The 25,325-nt window shown below is 41.8% G+C and overlaps 1 protein-coding gene across 2 annotated transcripts; it reads right to left on the reverse strand.

Annotated features, from left to right (window-relative positions):
* Window positions 1-364: 364 nt before the first annotated feature.
* Window positions 365-25,325, reverse strand: EDAR (ectodysplasin A receptor). Of its 2 annotated transcripts, none has more exons than XM_074155821.1 (11): window positions 25,263-25,325; window positions 24,440-24,562; window positions 23,143-23,324; window positions 18,221-18,306; window positions 8,043-8,129; window positions 6,798-6,926; window positions 6,635-6,709; window positions 6,257-6,329; window positions 5,378-5,537; window positions 2,100-2,160; window positions 365-684 (listed from the first exon to the last, which is right to left on the reverse strand). In XM_074155821.1, the coding sequence occupies exons 1-11, from the start codon at window positions 25,311-25,313 to the stop codon at window positions 365-367; spliced, it is 1,347 nt and encodes a 448-aa protein (XP_074011922.1). In that variant the 5' UTR covers window positions 25,314-25,325. The 2 variants fall into 2 exon arrangements, with proteins under 2 accessions (XP_074011922.1, XP_074011914.1); XM_074155813.1 differs by having other exon boundaries at window positions 6,798-6,923; window positions 25,263-25,313.

Genomic DNA, 25,325 nt, shown 5'->3' on the forward strand with positions numbered 1-25,325 from the left:
TTCAATGGCTTTTCTTGAAGGCCAGGCAGGAAGGGTGTCAGCAGGGTTATGTGCACATATACTCATACACAGACTGCGAAATGGATGTTTGCGTGTCCACTTATTATCAGTAACTGTTAAACGTGATCCTTTTGTTTAAGGACATGTCTCATACCAAGTTTCTTGGGAGATTTCTGCTTTTGTTTTGGTAGATGTGTAACTTCACTTTTTTTCAGAAGTCAAAGAGAATAGCTTCCTGTTGGTTATTGGGAGCAATTATGTAGAAGAACCATCAATTGTCTTTTGTCCAAAGTCTTTGACGTGGTGCTTGCCGGAATCATGGTTCTTGCAGGTGACATGGAAACGCAGGTCCCCGGCAGGCATGTCAGGATGTCCCTGCTGGCTCAGGAGCAGGCATTGCTTGTGCCCACTCCAGAATATCCGCACACAAGGACTCTACAGCATCCAACCGCTCGATTTGCACCAGTTTGGTTAGCAGTTCTGGGATGCTGTAGCCTGCTGTGCTGATGCGATCAAAGAGCTGCATGCCATCTGTCATGCCACCTATCTCATCCCTCTTCAGTCCAAAGCTCTCGGCAAGGTGGCGCCACGTTTTTACTATGGCTTTTTCTGTGTTGTAGGTCGAGCTGAGCATTCGGCTGGTCTTCTCCAGGCAATCAAATGGCAGCTCCGTAGGGCTCAGACCTGCAAAGTGGGGTGTTTATTGTCAGATAGATCTGTGCATATCTTGACTATCCAAGACATTTATTAAAGTACTACAGTATATACTGTTAGTAATAAGTACAGCTTAAAACTTTAAGTGACAGTCCATGTCTAGCTCCAAAGTTATTACTGTATATTACCAAATTAATTCTTCCTAGTGACAGCAGGGTACAATAATTAGGGTAAAAAGTTGTGTGGGAAAGAAGTATTAGATGGGTTGTATGAATTCCCATGGCACTGCCCCTTCCTTCAACAATTTACTAGCTGTTAGAAAAAGTATATTGCAACCATATCCCTAGTGAGCAGCTCCATTAATACACCTCCGCATGTCAGGCACAGTGTTTGAGCTCGAGAGACAGCTCTGACCCTTCCCTGAGTCTGTCACCAGCAGCTGCTGTAACATCTCTGTAATTGAAAGTTGCCCTTGTAGGAATGTGAGGAGTGAGGTGAAGCAACGATGCCAGATGCTTGCAAGCATAAAAGTCCCTGCAAGTCTCGATTGTCATTACTATCACTGAATCTCTAGAGAGGATTTAACATTCATCCTGTGGGGAAAAAGCTATTTTTTTTCCTGCACATTTTTTCTAAGTATTCATGGTCACAGAATAGAGGAGAGAATCAACTACAACATTTTTTCCAAAAACAGACTTTCTCTTCTGTAGTTTTCCTGCCTCATACTTAAGAGCAGTAATTTGGTGGGAGATAGAGCTCCCTGAACCACAGAAAACTCAAAAGAACATACACACATACGCACACAAAGTGTACATGTGTATGGAGTAAATGCAGTCATGTCTTCTGTTCTGCAGGGAAATTAATTCATGGCTCTTCTGCCCGAACAGTCCAGGCAGTTGAGTGGTAAAGAGGGTTAAAACACTGACTTACTTGGAAACTCCAGTTTTTGTCATGAGAAGTGGGACAACATTTAGAGAAGCAAAGTAGGTTGAAACTTGTGTCTGAAATAAAATCCTGTCCCTCCCCACATCACACTTTCATATTTGGAACTAATTTCTCTCTGTTATCCATGGGACTAAATAAATAAATCAAACAGGTTTCCTGAAGATGGGGAATGCAAGAGTGCTTCTCCACATCTTGGCCTTTGTGTGTGTCCCAACAGGACCTGAGGCGACCCTCCCGGCTCTCCATGGGAAGGGGGCCGCGCACACACCTGGAGAGAAGACGTGATGTGCTCCAGCCCAAGCCCAGCCTGGACATCTCTGGGGTCAGGGCACCACGGTGCTTCCTGGCAAGTGAGTACAAATCTGTTTACAGAGTGTCTTTTCTGGATTGGCGCTTTCTCCTTCCCATAGGAAAGCAGAGGCCTTTCTTATTTTATAGCAAATGCTTGTGATCTAATTTTGTGCTAATTTTTAGTGTACGTGCAAGTTGTGTACACTCACCTTCTGCAACGTCGCATACGTTAGCATAGACATCAAGTATCTTTTTCCTTCGACTTTGAATCTAAATGAAAAGATTTTTATTTCATTATTTTTTCAGTCTTGGGAGTAAATAATTAGCAGACAGCGTGGAAGACCTGTGGGAGATGCTCATTTCATGACACTAGGGGTTATCACACAATGTCCTCAAGGGTCACTTTTAAAGACTCTAGAAAAGGACATAGCAATTATTCCATGGAGCATTAACCTATTTCTGATTTCAAAACCTATTTCTGATGTGACTTTCCACTGCTAGAGATCTTTCTTTCCATCTTCTAGACCTTTTTTTGAGCAATTACTTTTCTGCTCCAAGTGTTTGTATATCTTATTTCTCTTTCAGACCAAAACAAGCTCCTGACAACAAATCCAACACCAAGCACGCAGGTAATTAATGCAGGGATGTCCAGGTAAGCCAGGACAGGACTGGTCACAGGAAATTAAATTCAGACTGAAATTGCTTCCAGTAATCTCAGAGGAACGTAGAGGAGGGGATATTCCTTTCTGTGATTTGACTTGGAACTACTTAATGCATTACTAATTAACTGTATTTTCTTCCAGCCTTCCTGGCTGAATCCTAAACTTTTTACAGATAGATTTAAAAAATATAAATTAGTGAAGCTTTGGACAGGGAAAATCTGAGGTCCAGGGTGCTCTAGTCATTTTTGACAAGAAAGAAACTCGGAACTGAAAACCTGACATTTTCCAAGCTGAAAATGGACATTTTTATATTGTTTCATTTAGCAAAAATATTCTCAACATTTGGCTTTGGATTCAATGTGGAGTGAAAAAAAAAGTCAAAATGTCATGAGTTCTCAGGGGCTGGAATTGTCATCCCTCTGCCAGCTCTCATTAGGACTGAGCCTTCTGAAAAGCTGTCTTTTTCATAGGACTTTAGCATTACCTCCACAAATTTGCCACTTTTCACTGCAAACCAGGCTTGAAAAAAAAAAAGAAGGTCTGCTTTCAGTATGTTGTTTTGTGGAAAGATTTTCCTCATTTTATTTGGGCTCTACAGGGCAAGGCACATCAGTGACTTGGATTAATAGACTTGCAGCTGGAGACCACAAAGTGGCTGCTCCACCCGAACGCAGGCGCAGACACTGTGCAAGTGTGTTGTGTCACCGGGCGCTGCAATGCAGACACTGCTTGTCATTCACATATTGTTGGTATAATTTACATGTGCTTGATCGTTTGTGTTGCTATTGTAGGCTTGGATTAGCTGTTTTAGAGCCTTGTAAATGGGAAATTTTCTTTTAATGGGATTTATTAAAACTCCTTCTAAGCAAACTATTGGATGTTTATTTTCATTCTTTCATTTTCAGGGCAAGGAGGGAGGCTAAATAATTCCACGCCCGTGAAGAATACTCTTTCTCCCCAAGCCAGAAGATGGAGGATTTGTGAAACTTATGCTGAAAGCAAACAGGTGAAGTTGAGCCTGACGATCTGCCATGTGGTAGCTCATTGCAGAATGGTTTTGGTTTTAACGAGGAAGGAGCAGACTCGGATAAGAGCAGGCGTTCAACTTTCTTTACCCTCATCTAACAGCTACTTAATACTCTCTCCTGTACTAGAAGTATTACTTAATCTCCAGCCTGAAGCAAATTGCTGCTTTTCTAACTTCTGGCAGCTGGCTTAATTGTGAAACCTTAGGTATGAAGCAGAGGATCTTGATGCAGTCTGCATGTTCATAGAATCATAGAATGGTTCGGGTTGGAAGGGACCTTAAAGATCATTGAGTTCCAAACCCCCTGCCATGGGCAGGGACACCTCCACTAGACCAGGTTGCTCAAAACCCCATCCAGCCTGGCCTTGGACACTTCCAGGGATGGGGCATCCACAGCTTCTCTGAGCAACCTGTTCCAGTGCTTCACCACCCTCACAGTAAAGAATCTCCTCCTGGTATCTAATCTAAATCTCCCCTCTTTCAGTTTAAAACTGCTACCCCTCATCCTATCACTCCACTCCCTGATAAAGATTCCCTCCCCATCTCTCCTGTAGGCCCCCCTTAGGTATTGGTAAAGTTTTCACTGAAAACTTTGTCTTCAGCCTTGTCAGCAGGCCTCAGTCCATGAAGGGTTATGTTAGAACAGAAGTCTGGAAGAAATAGTTCATGCTTCAGCTGTGCTTACAATCTCTCTATCTAAATCACTCTGGAGAATATATCTACTATAAATGGTCTTTAGAAGGTAAGCCACTTCTTATTAAACGTTCTGATTTCATGCACACCCAACTTGTTTAATCCAATTTCAAGACGGTGCATACAGAAGTATGATAAAGTTGGATATTTAGAGAGACCTCAGAAAACAGAATTTTAAAATGTGAGCATTGGAGTCATAAGTTATTTTCAAATGCTCGTAACTGACTACAACTAGAAAAACATTTCTCTTGTGTTGATAAAAAGATGCATTTTCAAACCTTTTTATTCTTAAAAGCTATATGATGTTTGGTATTAATGATGTGATTTTTTCCTAGGTATTACCATTTAAATATTATTTTTGAAGTACTAGAAACATAAAAAGTATCTCAGCAAACACTTTATTTTTAAGGAGAGTTTCACGTTAATGTAAGCTAGAAAGTTGTGTGGGTGAGCTGTGGCCTTAACTGCGCCTTGAAATATTCCAAGTGAGATAAAGGGCCCTGAGCAGTTCATGCTCAGCAGGAAGAAGCAAAGGCCTTCCACAGCAAAACAATCAGTGGATTTACAGTGTCCTTCAGAGCACAGGAGTGACCTTCAAAGCATATGTGCGTTTCAAAATTATACACAAAACCCAAGCACAACACCGGATATTATTGAAAAGTCTCCGCCATGGAAATACCGATGATACTGGGTCAAGGTACTCAGACACTATGCTGTTGTATGAATCCAGCCACGCTGCTACATTACTTTTCTGTCTTGGATTTTCTGTGCTAAACGTAGCATCGGGGTTAGTTATATTACCATTAGCTATATTGGGGGGGTTGATATTATTTGTTTTTTATTTCTTTAGACTATAAAATATAATACTAAAAAAGCAAAGTTATTACTCCTGTCGGAAATTGGGGTTTTTTTTAGCCCTGAACAGTATATGTGTTCAGATATGTCACTATGCAAATGAGATTATACAATAAATTTGTCTGGAGTAGCTCTTGTAAATTAGATTGGTCTGCACTGTAATGGATTTTTGGGGGTTTGTATATTGTTTTCTTGAAAAAAAAAATCACAGAAAAATCCTCACAATTTTTAAATCTCAAAATAGCCTTACCCCGGTTGATTTATTGCTTGTAGAAGATTTATCTCTGGCCAAATGTACTAAAGATAACAAGCATCTCTCTGGAGTCCCTTGCTTGTCAACCGCAGCTTCTTCATCACTATCCATACTGCGGCTTAAAAGTCGTTCATTCTCAGAAGATGCATCATTTTCACTGTAAAATGAAAGACACGGTTATCTTAGTGAAGCCTCTCATGGGTTGGCTCCAATCATCTCCTTTTTGCTATCCCAGAGTAATGGAATAAAAATGTTTTCCATGCTTTATAATGTCCTTCCTCCGAAATCCTGTGAATGTAACTGTGCTCGCCTGCCCAGGCTGTATGCACAATGCCCACCAACTTACACAGTCCTGCATATCTTGCAAGAATCCTTTTACAGAGGGATTTTCCACTCAGGACAGTGTTTAGCCCACCTGAATCATGTTACCCAGCCAGCTTTGGCCCCCAGGCAGACACAAGGTGAGGAAAACTATCCCACGACATGATGCTACGGAGAAGGAGTTTCCCTGAGGCCCGGAGCAGGTATTTTTGCCCCTCCTGCCTGAAAGTGAAGGGGAACCTTACTAAGGGCACATATGTGAGCACAACATTCAGGTCCCAAAAACAGACCTCTCCAAAGAGGATATGGAGCCCTGAGAGCTGACGAACTGAAAACAGAGGGAGTGGGGAGGACACGGGTCTCTATTTGGTAACTTTTGTCATCGTCTCTTAGAAACCAGAGGGAAAAAGCCTACTAAGATATCTAGACTTTTCCCTGTTGCAGCAAACTACCAGCCTACCCATCTAATTTGTTCTTTGTGTATTCCTCTGTACCAGGCAAGAATGTCCCTTCCCCGCTTCAGTCAAACTGGAAGACTGTTTATTTTTTACCCACCTTTTAACAGCCTTAGCTGGAGTTGCTGTAAGTTTTTCAAACTCTTCTTTCTCAGAGAATATCACAACATTATCTGCAGATCAACAATTAGAGAAATTTAAATTGGCAATGAGTTTCCAAACTAGTGTTTTGTCTCAGGAGTTGGCTCTGATGGCAAATGTACTGCAAACATTAATCTCTCTCTGCTATCTTTTTAATTGCTATCAGAGGATTAAGTGACATTCTGGAAGTACAAAAACTGTTATACACAATTCTTTAGTAAACTGATGTGGATTTTATACAGTTCAAAGGAGAAACTGTAATAAAGAGAAATGCACTAAGAGTATTTAAGCCTAATGTTTTCTTGGACAGAAAAAGCAAAACTAAAGCAATTTATACCTTGCACTTCTTTCTTCTCTTCCTGTGTGTTAGCCTGAGCTTCGACATTTTTTACTGAGTGGCTCTTGCAACAGGCTAGAATATAAAAATATAACACTAATTACTCTCAGAAGCTATCTAAAAATAGCATTTGCAGCTAAAATTTCATGTGCTGAACAATTACCTTGAGCAGAAGGTTTTGTTTTCACAATGTAAAACATGATGATGAGGACAATAGCAATAGCCATTATAAAGATGGTAGACATTGCAATTATAAGAGCCGTAGCCAGATGTCCTTGTCCTGAAAGATCTGCTGGAATAAACAAAAAAATATTTTCATAAAGGAGCAACTCAGGATCAGAGAATAGCTAACAGTTTGCAGTCTGCTCTGCACTTAGATTTTGCGTACTCATTTAGTTGCTCTGAGTATTAGTTACTTGTTAAGCATTGAAAAAGTTAGTGTTATATCTTAAAGGCAAACTAATTAACAGTTTTTCAAAATCGTGATATTTATGCTGCAATAGACAGTTAACAGTACTCATAAAAATACTTGATTACATGATCCGTCAGATACAAAGACGTAAGAAGTTACATTATCTGCTAATAATATAGGAAGCTGTATGTAAGTGAGAGCGGCAACTTTCCTAACACTACTATGCGAAACAGCATTGAAAAGAAAAAAAACACCACAAAACAACTGAGAGCTAAAATGACTGTTGGTAACTATGGCTGCCTCAAAAGCTTTGCAGTAACAAAGAGAATGCAATGCATATGTGGAAGGACTGGTGTTTTTCTAACCAAGACATAAATGCAGCATGGGTGGAAGGTGAATTTAAAATAGCATATATTCAGAAGCAGAACTTGGATGCAAAAGACTATAACTGAAAAGTCACAAAAGATACAGAAAATGACAGATATGCTAAAATGCATGAAAACTTTATTTTTTCTGAAAATATGATCCTCACGATCATGTTTCCAGACAATACCAGGAAGATCAGCATTGTTGGTACCTCATCAACTGCATCTTTCCTGTCGTGTCTTCCCAGGTTCACATATTTTTAGAACTTAATAATCATGCTGGAGAACTGTTTATGTTAGCTCAATAAGAGACTGGCCATATTTGTGCATTACATTATTTTCACCAGTCTCAGCTAAGCTTTGCTGAGGCATAGTGCCATTTCTGTATGGCTGCAAATAATGAGCTAAATTTATTGCTGGCATTTCTGAGTACAGTTCAAATCCATTTTAAGTCCATCTGACTAAAACAGTGGTGCTGATTAACCAAGAAATAAAAATTAATTCTGATTTTTTTTTTTTTAACAGCAGTTTTAGAAATCTGGAAATAGTGGCAATGAAATTCAGTTTGGTTGCACTTTATTGATGCTGTTTTCAAACAGCTGCTAAGTTAAGTCTGTGGATACATTCTTACCTTTATGAGCATGCTGGTAAGGCGAGAAGGTGCTTGTGCCAGAGGTACTTGGAAAAATGGCTGAAATGCCAGAGGTAGCCCCCGCACCTGGAATACGAACAGAAATGCCATAAACTTCCACAGTTACATTGTCCAGTCAAAGCAATAGCTTGGCCCAAGTGACCAGAGCCTTTACTTAGCTTGATTGCACTTCTATCATGTTGAAAATTGTGCTACAGAATACATTTTTTCATAAGCATCTAGAGGGAGGGCAAGAAGTCAAAGCTCCTGAACGGTTCTGAAACCCAAGCATCTTCAGGCACACAAGGAGAGACAACTGTTATATATAGATTCCCCTATCACAAGTCTGTCCAGGGTAGCAGAAAGTTTTTCCATGTGATGACTCGAACTGTTTACAACCCCCGCTCCATTATCTGTACGCCCAAGTCCCAGCTGGTAGATTGGGCAAACTAGTGCTTCTCACAAGCATCCTTCACAAGCAGGATCATAGTTTAGCGGACATGGTTTAGCGGTGGTTTTGGCAGAGTTAGGTTGATGGTTGGACTCGATGATCTTAAAGGTCCCTTCCAACCTAGATGATTCTATGATTCTATGGTGAAACTCTAATAGTATGCCAACCCTCATGACCCCACAAGAAAACATAGGAAAGATGACAAATAATACTGTGGAATGCCTCTCTGTCCCATGGAGCAGAAAACGCTCATAAAAGGGAATATTAGAATTTCCTGCAATCTATCTGGGCAGTATGTTTCTTACGATTCCCCGTCAGTCCAAATCTATATTCTGGGGAGGGGGGAAATCCACAAAAACAGTGAAATTAAGAACTTAAAGGAATACATGCTGGTAGAGGAGTTTGATTGTCCAGTACCATGTCTGAATTCTACAGTTAAGTTTAAAAGTTCATATTAATCATTCAGATGGTGTCATACACTGAGTTTTCAAAGCAGTAAACCAAGTAATAAATTAACATATTTTGACAATACCAGACAATACTGGGTATTATTGGGAATAAGGCTGTTGATGGGAATGCTTTCATACAGGATGGTGTTGGCATAGCATTCCAAAACAGAATAAAAACATTACTGTTGGAAGAAAACATTATCTTCATTCTCAAAGAACCTTCAATATCATTGGTAAGCAGGTTATACAACAGCTACTATCAGCAGACACTGAAAAACATCTTCTGGCTTGCAGGGGGTATGAAATCCCTCCTGCTTTGTATTAGCTGTCTATGGAAAAAGTCTAGTGATAATTCAGTTCAGCAGACCTAAAGGCAAAAGACGGTCCCAGTCATCCGGTAAGGTGCTCACAGCACACGGCTCCACAAGCTACTTTGGAAGCTCGAGTAGCTGAGAACTAACCGTGCCATTCTTTTGACCTAGATTATGAGACATTTAAACCCACCAGGTAAACTTGACAGGAAATTAAGTGGTCTGGAATGGTCTGAGAAATGTTCCAAGGTTAAGAACAAAGCGATATACATGCTCTTCAAATTAAGAGAAATGTTTTCTAAGAAGAAAAAAAAAGGTACTACCTAACATAAAATGTGGCCGCATGTAGTGAATGAGAAATGTACGCTCTTAAAGTGGCCGCAAAGTATGAGTTGCAGATGTCTTTAAAAGACATTTTCTTTAACAATGGTAAAACTTTTTTCAAACCTCATTTGTTGGAAGGAAGCAGATTCATTTATTATAATGGCTTTTTTTTTTTTTTTCCAAACTGAAGAAGTGTTTTCATATACTAATTTGTTAATTTAGATGCTTTTCATATTGTGTAAATGACAGGCAGATTATGTAAGTCTTGCCTCCGGTCCCTTCTCTGTGACAAACTTCCTTCTAGGAAGAACTGGTTATGACCTCCAGAAACTGCAATATAGCAGTAGAGCATCTAGTTATCAGTAGATGAAGATATTATCTGCATGTACTGCAGATTAAAAGACAGGCCATTTGTTAAATTTTCAGCGATTCTTCACAAAACTGAAGGGAATCACCCTTGGTTTTCACTCATCATGGCTGGACAACGGAGGAAATTTAGCAAATGGCCAATGCTGTAGCCCGCTACTTTCCTTCATGTCCACAGCTATCCAGCTTACCCCTATCCTTGCAGCCCCCCTGGCAAATCCAGGTACAGTCAATTGCAATTCTGTGCGGTCCTTGCAAGCTGCAACAAGTCAACAATAGCTTTTCTTACACCGCCTTTCAGTTAACACAGGCAAGCCGTGCTCTGCCTGCGTGGAGTTTATCTAACAAGCTTCAGCTCGTCCCCTCCATAAGCAAGTCTTATCAAACTCCCCCTCCCCCCCTTTTCCCTTCATCTGAGATACGTAGTCATTGAAGTATTTTCTGCCTAATCAATCTTTCAATCGTTTGGTATTGTTAACCACCTGTTTTTCACCACCTTTCTTTCCTTTTCAAGGAAGTCGAGCCTTCCAAGGTGGGAAGTCATGCAGCAGCACATGCCACAGGAGCGGTAAGGAGGAAGGTCATGCATTCTTCATTCAGCACCATCATCACGCTTCACCCAGCTCTACCCCACATCAGGATACGGTGTGTTGTCCATGCTGTGCACACACACACACACACTCAGAGGGGCCTTTCCCATGCACAAGAGAAAGCACCTTCAGCTCCAGAGCCCACGTGCAGAATTTTCTTTAAGATGCATGGGAATGGGACCACTTGCTTTGTTCTGCAGTGCCTGTTGTGGCAAAATCAAGGCTGGTGCTAGAATGCGATGGCCTTTTACGTATGCCTAGGTGGGAGTTAGTCGTTATGCATATTTCAAGCCTATTATCAAATTTAATAATTTGGCATATTCATTATGAGCCAAGATTTTTCTTTAGATGTGGCTTAGAAGAAAGTGCCAATTCGTGCACCTGCACTACAAGAGGAACCAAAAATGCCAGCTTCTGCAGAAGTTTGGTTTGTATTGTCTTTGTGTGAGCAAAAAGAAGCAGAACCCGTAGCTGCTGCTTTTTCCCCGTCCAGCGCTACACCATGATTGCAACGTCAGTTCTTCCTGTGCACATCCAGTTTTGCATCCCAATCACGTTATTAATTCTGGTTCCAATATAGATGACACTTACATAATCTATAAAGACATAGGTATAGTTCAAGCAGAGACATCCTAAGGTGCTACGGCACAACATATGGAAACAACTCTATTTTAAGCACAAGAAAAGACTGATAGCTGTAATATAGCTGTGCAAAAGAGTGGTTTATATTTCTAGACACCTGTAAGTAATATTGTAGGAATGTGATAAAGACATTAGAAAAGAAATTTATCACTGAAGTTTGGTCAGCTTTTGCTTTATAAATGTTTTTATTCAAAAATTGTAATTTAGTTATAACTTTCTTGGAGTCTAAAACCAGTTTCATTTTAAAAATATAGTTATTGTTGAAAAGAACAATTGAACCTGTATTCATATTTGAATGTTTGGGGGTTTTTAGCTCAAAAGATAGTTTTAACTTAAATTGCCGTGCAGTCAGCCTTTTGTTCTCATCACGAATAAATGCTGGGGAATAAATTTTTTTTTTTTTTTTTGTTTCAAAGAACCTTTCTGCTTTATGTAGCAGGACTATTACAGTTGTTCATGTGTCTCAAGACAGATTTACAAGAAGAAGTGTTGAACAAAACTACCAGATTTGTGAGAGGAGGAGGGCACAGGGAGGGGAGGTTTTACCAACATGCCCCTTTGCAAGTGTTTGTGAGTGAATAAAATCTGGTGCAGTAGGAGACCATATGTGCTCCTGACATATGTTGCTCTGGGTGTCAGCTTACCGGTCCATGCAAAGGACTGCTGCTCATAGCTAGCAACAGCTTTTTTTGAAGTTTATTTGATACTTAATGACATATTATAAAAACACCCAAAGTGTGTCTACAACAGACTATCAGAGTGATCCTGAAATAGGAAGTGTCTTTGTGTAGATATGAATCTATTTCTTGCCACTGAGTGCAGCTTGCTTTCTCCCGATGCATCCCTCTTTCTCACAGCCACGGTCCATTTATGAATGGCAATGCACACTCATTACTGCCAGCTGAGCTGCGAGTGCCATCACTGAGACGGTTTTACAGGAGCAAAGTAAGATAAAGCACACAGGCAAATAAATAACTAGCAGCCTGGAATATGAGATGAAAAATAAATTACATTGAGTCGAAATTCAATAAAGGTAGACAGTTTATGGCTGACAAAGAAATTGAAAACTGGATTACAAGTAAACCTAGTCATAAATAAAGACGTAGATATTTAGAAAGCAGAGGTCAGAATTTTCAAATTAATGTAAATCTGTACTCAGGGACTTACATGAAAGGTTTGGTTTCAAACTTAGGGAAACAACACTCCATATGGAAACTCTGCACACTTGGAAAGTCATGGAAGCTGAAGCAGCAGTCAAAGCCAAGCCACTCTCCAAGGCATCTACATATGACTTCAGTAATCAAATATTAATCAACTCCGAAAATACTGCAAAGCAGTAATAACAGAGCATATGCTAGACAACGAAGGATTGCCTGACTGCTCTTTATTTTACTGTCTTTTATTTTCAGGGGACATAGAGAATACTATAAGGCAAGTTACTCTGATGTTTCCTGGAGCCACTTCTGTTAGTGTAGGTAGTTATTAAACCAGAAAAAGCATGAAGTAAATTAATTCCTGAGGTTGAACCTTCTAAAACTGGTGATAGCAAAGTTCCCCCAGACTATTATTTTTGATCTGGTCATTCTCACTGTAAGTAACCACTGCTCTTCAGACACACAAAAGGACATATTTTGTGCTGTTGTGCTCTCTGTAATGTCTTCACCTGTTCCATTTCTCTCTCCTTTTATTTTGCCAGGGCAAGGAAGTGGTGATGGTTATAGGCCGCATGGCCTTAGTCTGACAATTTATTTATATCTGTTGTAGATTTGTTTAGGATGCACTGGGAGCTGTAATCACTGCACAGTACTGGTAGGTCATAGCTTCATGAATTAAACCCGCCTCCAGGAATTCAGTGTTATCCCCTCTTTCTCTGTGCAACACGAAGGGGATAATTGCTGTTAAAACCCTACTATGGTGATTTCAGAGTGTCGGAAGAGAGCGGAGCCACAAGGAGCCGCTCTCCCCTTTCCCCCGCTCCTTGGTGGCCAAGCTGTGCAGGTGGTGGAAAGCTGCAGCCCTGCAGGTGCTGCAGCTCCTGCGCCCGGGCAGAGTGATGCTGCAGAAACCTGCAACCTTTCCCAGGGGCGAGTGGTGCTCACTGTGGGAGCTGCATCTCCAGCAGAGGTGAAAACATCAAAGCCATTGGAGTTTTCTTTCAGGAGAGCTGCACTGGGACCAGGTGCCCTCTTGAGCGATACCTGGGCCCAGTTTTCCCAGCAGCCAAGGACAGCAAACCCCGTATTTGCTTTTCAGATCCCTTCCCTTGAAGCTTTATGGCTGAGAAGGGCCAATTTTGTCCTAAGATTAGGTTCCTTTCCTAATATAGACAAACCCTAAGGGGATAAGAATTAGGCCATACCACCAGCGAACAATAAAGCACTGCCTTCGACATTTCTCCCATTCCACATGTGAAGAGGAATGGGGTGTTCAGAGATCAAACAAGTCAAAAAAAGAAAAAAAAAAAAGAAAAGTTTGTTAGCTCCAGCTAACAAGCCTATTCATTTGTAAGCGTAATTTGAAACAGAAGGAAAAAAAAATCCTGACGTTGATCATATTACAAAAGGACAAAACTGGCAAGGAAAGAAAATTAGTGATATTAAAAAGAATGGAGAGTTAAAATAAAAATCTCTGAAATAATTATTTTTCACTAATACAAGTGTTCTTGGCATTAGGCTTGTTTGTGTTAAGCATTTCAATTAGGGAGACTGAGTTCTCAGTCTTCAGTACACGGGTATGGACATGATCCCCCCTCATTACAGCTTACATGAAGCCACCAGCCTGTTAGTCAATTGTTCCATCTCATCTGTTTAGTTGTTTTTGAAGTTCTAATGATACAATAATAAAAATGATCTTTTCTTTTTCTAGATGCCATTTGCTCTCTGGTAGTCGAAAACCAACTTGACTACATGTTTTCCTTTGTTGTTTTTCTTTTTCTTTCTTTTCAATTTTTCTAAGCCATCATCGGTAGGTGTTAGACTTAAAAACTTACACAGGTTGACTACTGCATCTGTTTTCATCTATACAACTAGCAAAAAAGGTCTGAGGAAATAACAGATTTTTGTGCCCATGCAAACTTATGAATATATACAGTAGATTAAAAAGAAAACACTCAATCAATTGCCAAAGTTCTCTAGATCAATGATCTGTGAGTGGAGAAGGATCTGCATATTTGATGTAATTGTGTAAATACAACTTCAAAGTAAACGTTCTTCAAGTTTTTGTTGTGGGGTTTGATATTGTTTTCCTCCACCATTTTTGAACTGGAATCGCAAATATCGAAGTTTGAACAGAAGAGCAGAGTTAATATACATAAACTGATAAGAGAATTACAGCTACTAAAAGACAAAATCTCTTGCAGCGGTAACTGTACCTCTCTACTAGAGAAGCTCCATGTAGGTTTAAGTATCCTGTCTTTTGCATATACTTTTACATTGGATAAAAGAAAAAAAACCACAATGAAAACACTCAATGTAGTCAGAAGCCTCAAGTAACTCCAATTTCGGAGGTGTCAACAGAAAATCCAGCACCATTAACTGTGGGAAGCCACATCTTAAAGTGGTTTGGTGCTCATTACATTCATTCTTTGATTTGCATAGGAAACCTGCCTCTCCCACTTTTTGCAGTGCTGCTATTTATCACAGAGGTATCGTACCCCAATTTATCATCACCAAGGGTCACTGGTGACTCATGATCTGCTCCATGCACAACTCAAGGTCTCACATCTTTGATGCGTTGGCAATTGTGCTCCTCTGTGCTTAGCAGACCAGTCCTGAGGCTCCTACACAGTAGACTTGAGAGCCACATGCTGAGAGCCCAGAAGTCTCACACACGTGTTTCACAGTGCACGAGGTATGAAAAATTGCAGTCTTTAGGGTGATGTTTACCCTTTTCCCAGAAAGAAAAAGCTGTCCTGCTACACAGCATATACCCTTATGCTCACATATGCACAGCCCCTTCCCCGAATTTGCCCATTGCCCACAAGCTGCTGCCAAAGCCTGGTGTTCCTCACAGACTGCTCCCATCCTTCAGTTCAGAGAGAGAGTTTCAACACCGCAACCCAGTGATATGTTTGCCTCAATTAAATCTCTGACCTCTGTGAAACGTCTCCCTCTCCTCCCCTTCTTTTCCATGTTATTTTGTGCTAGTTTTGTCTCGAGTCCCTCAAGAGGGGGAAAAAAAAAGGTGACACAGGCCCATCAGGGAATTTCTTTCTCACTTCCAGTCCTGTTTATGGTAGTATTTCCAGATGCTGGGACACGGGGTGTTCATCTTGTTTCCTCAGCCATTTCAAGGTTTATTGACTGTGTAGGAGATGAAAGTTGCACAGCAGGCTCTTGGAGTTGAAAGCTATTTGTTTACCCTTTGATCAAACCCAAATACTTTTCTGCCAGACATAATGTATCATCAGGCAAATTCCCTGAGCAGGTTTCCATGCAGCAGCACACATTCCCTGCTTCGCTCTCCTTCTGGCCCTCTGTAACACACAGCCCAGGCACTTCCCCACCAAGGTATTTTTCCAGCTAAGGAAAACACCACTGTCCTCCAAACCTGTCTCAAACCTAATGAAGGCCTGAAATGGGATTTATCCGCCCCCATTTTTCTATCTAGAAGTGTAAAGCCAGAGCTTGTCACCCCTGGTTTCCTATTTTTAAGTAATTTGCCACTTTTGTTTCCCCACAACCCGTTAGGTCACCTTTCTCCAGTGGGGTGCCATATGCAGGACTGTTTGAAGAAAAGGCAGCTCTAGGGGAGAGGCACCCTGGAAAAGTTTAAGCTCCTGAAGGCTGTTCAACTCAATTTTGAAGTCTCAAGAAAGGAAGGGAAGATGCCTGGGATGGTTTGGAGTTCTCTAAGGCCTTCTGGGTCCTCCACCATGACAGCCATTACACACAGTTGTTCTGCACAGAGGAACCATTCCTACCAAAGAACTGATATTATCCTTCACATGACAGAAACAGCATGCTCACATCAAGGGTATGTGCTCAGACTTTGGAATCTGCAAACCCCAAAAAACGATGCAGTTGTGCAACACCGACATGACACCTTTTCTTTGCTCTGACTGGTATAATCTGATGACTGTGAAACATGGGAGAGAGAAAGAAGATTTATTTTTGATCATTTGCTAACGCCAAATTTTATGCTGCCTGCCACAGCAACAGTGAGCCTTTCAAGAGGTTCCTGCAGCAAGGCTGGGTTTCCATCTAGAGCACAAATTATTGCCTATGAATTAGGGAGCTGCCCTCCCAAACGGGGTCCAGAGGGTTAGACCTCATAAACCAAATTACCTGAGCTTAGTGATTTGAGGGATTTGGATTTTAAGAAGCTTTCCCACTTTATGAACACTTGTAATCAAATGGTTGATTTCACAGACTTGATTAAAATGGTAATGTTTACGCTTTCCAGGACTAATGTTTTCTCCTACCGTAGTACCAAATTTGTCAGTTTATGCACCTGCCTAAATTTCTCCCAAAGATAGTATATATTTATCCTTGTGTTTGTCAAGTTAAAAATGTCATGTAGTTAATCAGCTGTGCAATTCATACTTTCCTCACAGAACTAAGTACATTATATATAATATACGCCAGGTATCCTATAAGAGACAAAGATTTGTTTTTTGAATTGAGTAATAGCCGAAAGATCTTCTGGTCATTCCTTGACAAATCAGTAAGCTGCAACGTGTTTGATACTACTAAAAACCTATTTGAGCATGTGTTTGAGACAGACCATCAGAGCTGAGGAAGTGATTAATTTCTGGCTATCGGCTAGCAGCCGGCATGGTTTGTATTCCCATGTATTCTCCCACATGCGTGCAGGAGAAGATGTGTCCACATCCTTTTACCAGATAACCTCATCTCCCACCGAGACTCCTAACCTCATGTTTTCACTTACCTCTCCCCCTTCTTCCCACATCTCACATTCGGGTCCTCCCTAGCACCCTGACCTCACCTCCTAACACAGACCTTATCTCACCAAAATCACACTCGCCCTGCCCTCGCCCACTCCCACGGTCTCAGGCAGAAATGCACCTCTCAGGACCTGGAGGGTTTCTGCAGCCAAGTGGGGTGAGCAGCTGTAGAACGGATCAGCCACTTTGCATGCAGACAGGTTGAGGGAGATGCCTCCAGCCGGGCTGTTACCGCTCACCAGGAGCTGTGTGAGGTGATAATTATCCCCTGGCTCATCTGAGCTCCTGCATTTTAGGAAAGGTGGTAGCTGTTAATGACCTATCCTCCTTTGAAGTGGCTCTCAGAGCACCAATGATACACAGTTCAGCAGCATGTGAACTAAGTAATTGCTATTTATGTACACAAATAAGTGCTCAGGGACTTCTGTGTCAACCTCTGCTTCAATATCAAGCAGGCAAATAGTGCAATTCTTTTTCATGATAAAGACTTTTAGAAGAACAGAACACAGGATTTTGATTTCAGATGCATCGGGTTTCTCTGGGGAACTGCCCATTTTTTTCTGGTTTTCTTTCTTTTTTTTTTTTTTTAAAAAAAAACTCTTTCTCCTTATCTGCTCCAGATTTTCTTGAGGGGGTGTCGAAGTAATTTGTTCATTCAGAGAGAACCTCATTTTCCTTTTCTTTTTCTCATGTTCTTTACCCCCTTTAAAGGAGAAAGCATATGGAGCATAAAGGGGAAAGGATATGAAAAGGTGTGATGCACCTTTACTACGATCTACAAAGTCTCCCATGTTTTCTTTATAGCTGAGCTGAAACTGAATTAAAAAATACAGAGTTTTGTGACTTCCTGTACCTACTGGTTAAGAAACCACAATAAGTCCTGTATGGGGTGTCTTAAGAGATGGAAACCGGAGCATAACTGAACAATAGCATGTCGTAAAATCAAAGGTTGCGATCTCTCCCCAAACGTTCAGCATTTGCTCCCTTTGTTGGCAAGGCTCATTGGAAGCAGAAATTGCTTTACTGGAGATGGACTTATTGTTTGAACATAATAATCATCGCTGAAGGACTTCATATTGAGCTTCTAGATGGTTCCTAGTCAAAACCAGATGAAATGCATAGAAATCACAGAACACTTACATTCCTTGGTGTTAGGAGGCGCCAACAAGCACGAGTAGCAAACCATCCCATAGATGTTTCGAGGTCTGTTTTCCAGCATGTAGTAACTGTAATGAAGGGCAAGATGAGGCAAAACAGTGTAAATTAATATGCTACAACTGAGCACGGTTCAGCAGCAACCAATTACACTGAGATAAAATCATTTGAAAAAAAACTTTTATAAGCAATTTGATGCAAAGATTATTCTTTTTTTTTTAAACTGCCTGAATAGAGACAGTGTTTCTCTTCTTCCTTTCCTCCTAAAAGGCAATTAATCAACCATCAAGCCTACATGACAAGAAGTAGTATCATTGCCCAAAACAACATTATTCTCCCTGCTGAGTTCAAGCCGCAGTTTACAGCATGCCCTGAAATAAGATTTTTCAAAATAAGGGAATGCTATTTTTTGAAGCAGTAATCTTTCAGGCAAGATCTCCAGTTGGATATTATGGTTGACTAATTTTCTTTCACCTTCCTTAACATTAGAACCAAATCTGAGCCAAATCAGAATAAAAAATACAGGAAAACACTACATGACAGGGAAAGTCAGCTTAGGTTTTACAGAGGTTTTTTTTACTTCTTTGCTGTATGGCTTATAAGTTAGTCCTTGATAATGGAATTACAGAGTGAAGGAAAGGTTTTCATCATTTGAAATTCTGGGCTGCTAATAAAGTTAGTGTTGAAATAAGGTAATTGGTTAAGCAAGAATTGGATCCACAGGCAAGCTAATTAGTAAATTACATCAAAATCGTACACAGTTGATGTTATGGATATATCCTTACAAGTCACTTGAAAATCACTACAATTTTTAATGAAGAAATAAATAAATTCATAATCCATTCCATGTAGACAGGCACTCAACCTAATACACACTTTACACAACAGGGAATCTGTTCTCTGCTCTCACATACCTGCCTGTGCATGTGCACTATGTTTTTGCTGGAAAATGTGTGCATTGTTAGGAAATTACTGCTGAAACTGTCCATCAAAATCAGTTGGTCATTAATGAATGTCCCAGACTACAAATAAGGGTCCAGGAAATGGAGTACACAGAGATGCCAGGGTGGGGACAGAGGCTGGAGGTACCTCAGAAGAGCAGGTCCACTGAACAGAGTTCCTCCTTTCTTTCTTACTGGTTTTAAAAGACTTGTCCTCACTCTTCCCTTTGAATATCTCTTGTGCCCCATCTGCCACTTTACCCTCCTTTCAGGAGCAAAACTTCATCTTCCCACTCTTATGGGGGCCTGCGTAATGTTAGCTTGTGAAGCAGTTAATAAATAAGCAGGAAATGACTGCCAAACCACAAAAAAAGAGTGGCAGGCCAAAGATACATATAAATCTATAAAGAAAAATACAGGACAGTTAGGAACCACAGTCTAATAGCCACAGTGGTTTAGGAAAGACAAACAGTCCTTCTGACAGTTAATTAAATCAAGCTGGTGGAATATTTCTGGGTTTTCACCACAATGCAGAATGGTGGAGGACGTGTAAAGAAAAATGAAGAGGATGCTCATGGCAAGCAACTGTTCACCCACGTGAGTAGGAAGCTCTGCAGCTGCAAACATTAACGATTCGCCCCTACAAAGTACCAGCAACAGATTTGTGTTTCTGGCTACTTTGCAATGCACCAAATACGAAAGGCAATGTTGGAAATATCTGATCCCTTTATATCACTAACTACAGAGAAGAAGTGGCCCACTAATGAAACAATGACTTTTCATGATGTTACTCTTCCACTATGAAGCTCATTCTTTCTCCTTCCTTAGCACTTGCCAGGCTCAGATTTTGAAGTGTTACAGGAAAAATGAAAGAGTAAAGGCTAGACTGAAAATCGGACTTAAGTGTTTTCCTGTTTAACACCACGGTGGTTTATCTTGGGCTCATCTTGGTGGTGCCACGTCACACTAAGGGACTTGGCCCTAGATTTAGGTCTAACCTCCTGCAGGGACCAGGGCACCTGGGACTGGGTGTGGGGGGACCAAACAGGGGCTATTCTCAGCAGGGGACATTTGTAGAGAGAACAGGGAGGTGATGAGCACATAGGTGGAGGCATCCGCTGCCTCACCCAGAACTGCAGGGAAGGACTTTATTTCATTAGAAATTCACTGGCTAAACCTTTTCATTCAGAAAACAGAGGAAAAAGCTCATTCCTTCTCTTAAAACACTTCAGAGAAGAGAAATGGTCTTGGATTTGCTGTAATCATGGACAAACACATAAAAAGGAGAAGTGTCAGTAGTGGAGGCATCTCTGACTACATTTTAAAAGAAAATGTTCCCTTTGCAATTACATCTTGTGGGGAGACCAGGGAATCCTCTGAGCTGAAAATAGGTGCTGGGACAGCATGTGGGAGATTTATCACATATGCTTGCCCTGTTCTTTCTCCTCCATGGGTTTCCACTTATGGCCACTACTGAAGACAGACGACCAGGCTAGACAGACCCTTGCTGTGACCTGCTGTGGCTGCTCCTAGTTGGTTGTAATCTCAGTCACACTACAGGAACACCTAATGGATCATCCCAAGGAGGGAAATAGTCTAAGTCACACCTAATTTCCGCATTCTTGACCTGTCCTGTTTACCATGATGGAAGAGCTTCTGGGTAGGAGCAGAGGATGAAGCCTGCAGTGTCCCAGGAGGCTAGGTCTAGGTACTTCCAGAGTTCACTGGCTGCCGAATGTTGGTTTTGAGGACCACAGCTTCAGAGCTAAGCCTTTGAATTTGCCCCCAGTCACAGTTTTGCAACCTTTTTGTGAACTTGACAAATAGTGTTATTCCTATTTTACATGGAGGGGAACATTGACACAGAGAAGCAGTGGATGGCCCATGCTCTTGTACCAAAGTTCTCCTAAAACTAATAATCAATAACAGTGAAAAAAATAGTAGGAAAAATACATCATTATCTAGCACCTATTTGAAGGCAAGCGATAGGAGAAAGGCACTTGTAGCCACTGGGGAAAGGCTGCCAATTGAGCGGTGTTTCTAAAACCTTTTGGTCCAAATGTGTCACATGCTCATCTTTTCCTCAGGCTGCTTTACTGAGCTGGTGAAAAATAGCAAAGGGATGAGAAGCCCCTAAATACAAATTGGAGCATGTGGGGTGTTACCTTGGGAAGGTCCGTGGCACGTTACAGAAGCACAGTCCTCTGAAAATAGAAACCTTAGTTTTTCCCTCACATTGACTCAGGGGGTCTTTGAGGGTTCCTGCCCGGGGAAGGGAGCACTCTACCAGCTGCCACTCACCCAGGCGCCTGGCTGTCCCTCTGCCACCAGGGTCAATGAGGAAGGGTGGCTGGTCAGTCTCTGCTCTGGCCCAGGAGCTCTGCACTTCCCCCACCATCGCACAGGAGAAACCTCTAGGGTCTCTAAGATGCGTGAGGAGTCAAGGCAGCTTCAGAGCTTCTCTTAGCCCATATTTAATTTATCTTGAGATAAATGCTGTCTCTTCAAGCTTGGAGTACGAGGGTGTTTCTCCTTAACTGCTGGCCTCGCCAAACTATCCCAGGACCTGAGAGTCACAGACAGAGCAGCACGCAGCCAGGCTCCGGCAGACCAGTTTCTGCTACAGGTTACACCTGTGCAAACATGGTGTTTTGAGATTACTCCCCAAGCACCAGCTGTGCAAGCTGATTATTTTCAGCTAGCACCCCGCTCCCACCTGGGTGACCTCATTAGTCCTGACAAAAATTGCATAACAGCAACTGTGGCCACTATTTGACTTTCTTGCTCTTTATGATGTATGAGGGGAGTCAAGAGGGAGCTCTTTTCAAATCACATCATCAGTTTGCTCGGCTGGCAGCTAGACAAGTCCTTCTTTTTATTTGTAAACTGTGAAAATTTCACACAGACTCCCTGATATAATAAACCTGGAACCTTGCGGGGCCTCTTTAACAGGGTTTCCTGTGCTATAAGTAGCGTGGGTTATACGGCGTCTGCAAACTGCACAAAAAGCCAAATGTCAGCAGGAATCATGGTTCTAAACCAGAGGCACACTGGCAGAAACTGAAAAGGTATGTAAGGTGAGGTTGTTTTTTAGAGTATTTACTTACCCTACCAAAAAAAACAATGTTAAGAAAGCAAATGCGTGCTTGGGTTTCAGACTTTAAAGGTAACCTGGTCAAGAATATATTGCTAACAGATTCAATGTAGCAGCTGCTTTCTCACCGTTGCTGTTAGAATTACACTGAGCATAAGAGACCATTAAAAAGATGGACTTAAAACAGCATCTATTTTAAATGCCTTCAGCCAGCCCTGGAACTTGTTTTGACTCTGAACAACCGCACACACACCACATTAGCAGCTCTTCAGGCCCCTTTCTGTTGGCTAGAAAGGACCCTGAGAGACTAAAATGCCTTGGTAAATCTCACCGAACAGCTATGTTAGCTAATTCTGTCAACTACTGACAAATTTGCCAGCATCTGAAGAGGCGATATTTCATGTGCCTAAACATATTGTAGTGCCAGCATGGATCCTACAGGGCATCCAAGGCATCTTCATGGACTTCTTTCATGGGAAGCAGGATTTACAAGGTGGCTCTCTGAAGCCAAAGCTGGAGGCCAAGCTGGATTTCTTAGAGCATCTAAAATGGCACTGCTCTCCTGTGCTTGGGTACATGAGCTGTTCCCTTTCCAATTCTGGTAAGAGAAGTTGAAGTTTTTCTAGTTATTCCCAACAGTTGTTTCTTTAGTGAAATTTCAGTAAGATTAACAACATCTTCTGATACGCTAAATTCACCGATGCTTTTGAAACATTTAAATGTATTGTTTTAGCAAAGACTGAAAAGCATAATTCACCTGTATTGTAGCTACAGTCAGATAGGACATGAAGAGAGGCTGTCAGAGATTCTGACATTAAAAAAGTATTTTGCAGTGCCTTGGGTATAGCAAAGGTCCACAGATAAATCCTTACCCTGGGAGACAAGGACCGCATTCTGCATCATTCTCCTGATCGCCAGGTGTCAGGACTGTGGCTCGAAAGAAACCCTCGCAGTCTTTGTGCCGCCTGCATATCTGGTAACCTCCTCTGGAAAACTTCTCCGAAGGGCAGGGGATGCAGCCGTAGTCCTCATCTTTGGTGCCGTATCCGCATGTCTGCAACAACACAAAGTCACTGAAAAGCTGCGCAGTGGCTTCTAGACAAAGAGAATATTCATAGTCTGGACTGTTGGCTTTGCAGCACAATGTCCTACCAAGGGAAAACAATTTGTTGTTTGGTTCCTTAGTGTCTGTCCTAAAAAGGCCATGGAGGGATATAAGGTCCCAACACACTGTCTCCTGGAGAGGGAAAAGGGGAACCGGAGCATTGCACTCCTTGAAAGTGGCCCCCTATAGCTATTTATGTCGTCTTCCAGCAAGTCATGGAAGTGAATTTTAGCTGCTGCTTAGATAGAGAAGTGAACTGAAAATTGAAAAATAGAGAAGAAAATTACAGGGGAAATACGGCTGCAGCAGGGATATCAGCGATCTTGCTTTCATGCTTGAAGAGGCCAGAGGGAACATCACAAAAGGCAGTGTTTGTATGAGATTTCATAACCCCTGAACTCACATGTCCCAGCTGAACATTACGTTTAGATTAAATAAAACTAAAACCAACTGGTTATTATTCAGACGTACTTGTTCAGGACTACCAACTGTGAAATTCTTGCAATAGGATGTTTATCCTATTAAAACCAAACAGGATTTCAGTAATTTATTTTTTAATAAGCAACAATTATCTGCTGTAAATCAAATGGTTACTTAGGAACCATAATTTAAAATGTTGCAGAAGCATCCAAGTTCCTCCAGTGCCAAAATATCTTAGCGGGAGAGCAAAATTAAATTCTCGGTGTGGGGGGCCAGGGAGCATGCCAGAATAACCGATTTATCACACCATGCCGGAACAGCAGCGTCAGATTTTAAACAACTATTGAGATGAGAATGGACTGGCAGAGACCGTGTGTGAAACTTTTACCTTACGACTTTTACAATATGCCTTTTAATGGGCTGCTCCTGGTGTACCAGCATACACATACGTGGTGCCTCGCTCCCTTGACACACTCGCAGGAGTGAGCTTAAGCACCTCTGCCCTTCCCCAGTGTCTCTCCTAGCCATATAGTACCGCCACGTAACAAAACATTTGGGTGGTTTTTTGTTTTTTGTTTTTTTTTTTTTTTTTGCATTCGGTGCTCAATATGTGTCCCATGACCAGCAGAGGAAGCTGAAATTACCATGTAAGGCTCTTCGCCCGGCTCGCACTTGGGGCAGTCGTGGCACATGCCGGTGGTCTGGTTGTAGTATTCGTTCTCGCCGCAGTTGGAGTATTCGGCGCTGGCAGAGTACACCAGGGAGACCTGTCACCAGAGAGCATCCCAGAGCACTGTCACTTCCACCGCCTTCATCCCCCACGCCTCGCCCCCTGCCCTTGCCCAGCTGCTGTGGCCCAGAAGGTGGCAGAGCCAGCACTACAGGAGGAAACACCCCTAAAGCTCAGAAACAGAAGTGGTGCCACTACGTGGGATGGAAGCAGGTAGAGTTTTCAGCAACCCAGTCCTGCTAAGAGTTTCTCAGAGCACTGATGTTCATGCACAGCTACTCCTCCAAGTATTGCAGGCTGTGATTCCTGACCTATTCGTTCTCATGCTCTCCTGTGCAGCAAATGCCTGAGTTTGCACCCTCACCCCTCCCAGCTCTAACGAGCCTTCATAAATGTGACTGCAAGGGACAATTATAACAACCTGAGATAATAAGCTGCCTCAGGCCTCTACCATGATAGGGCTGTGCTTCTTGTGACACCCAGGCTAATTAGCTCTTCCAGCTCCTCCTGTCTCTGCTCTGTCCTGGGTCCTTCTCCTTCCTCCTCCTCTCCAGAAGCCTCAGTCTAAGCAGCACGTGCCCAGGTCTTCCATTGAATGGAAACCAATCACTGCATTGGGTTCAGTCCCTAAGCTGTCTGCAGCTGTACCATGACAATTCAGAGATGTTTCCAAAGACCCAAGGAGAACCCAGATATCTTTGCATGCTGGAGAGATCTATACACGCATAAATACCTACCACCAGAAAAGGAAACACGTGAGTCCATTTACGTTCCCCCAGGTGAGCCATGCTCTCTTGATA

The sequence above is a fragment of the Numenius arquata genome, chromosome 1 (assembly GCF_964106895.1).
Source record: "Numenius arquata chromosome 1, bNumArq3.hap1.1, whole genome shotgun sequence".
Taxonomy (NCBI): domain Eukaryota; kingdom Metazoa; phylum Chordata; class Aves; order Charadriiformes; family Scolopacidae; genus Numenius; species Numenius arquata.

Coding starts and splice junctions, on each gene's coding strand:
- EDAR (XM_074155821.1), bottom strand. CDS start 25,313: ATGGCTCACCTGGGGGAACGTAAATGGACTCACGTGTTTCCTTTTCTG. Junction 24,563..25,262: donor ACGTGTTTCCTTTTCTGGTG/GTAGGTATTTAT, acceptor CTCTGGTGACAG/GTCTCCCTGGTGTACTCTGC. Junction 2,161..5,377: donor CAAGCAATAAATCAACCGGG/GTAAGGCTATTT, acceptor CTTTTCATTTAG/ATTCAAAGTCGAAGGAAAAA.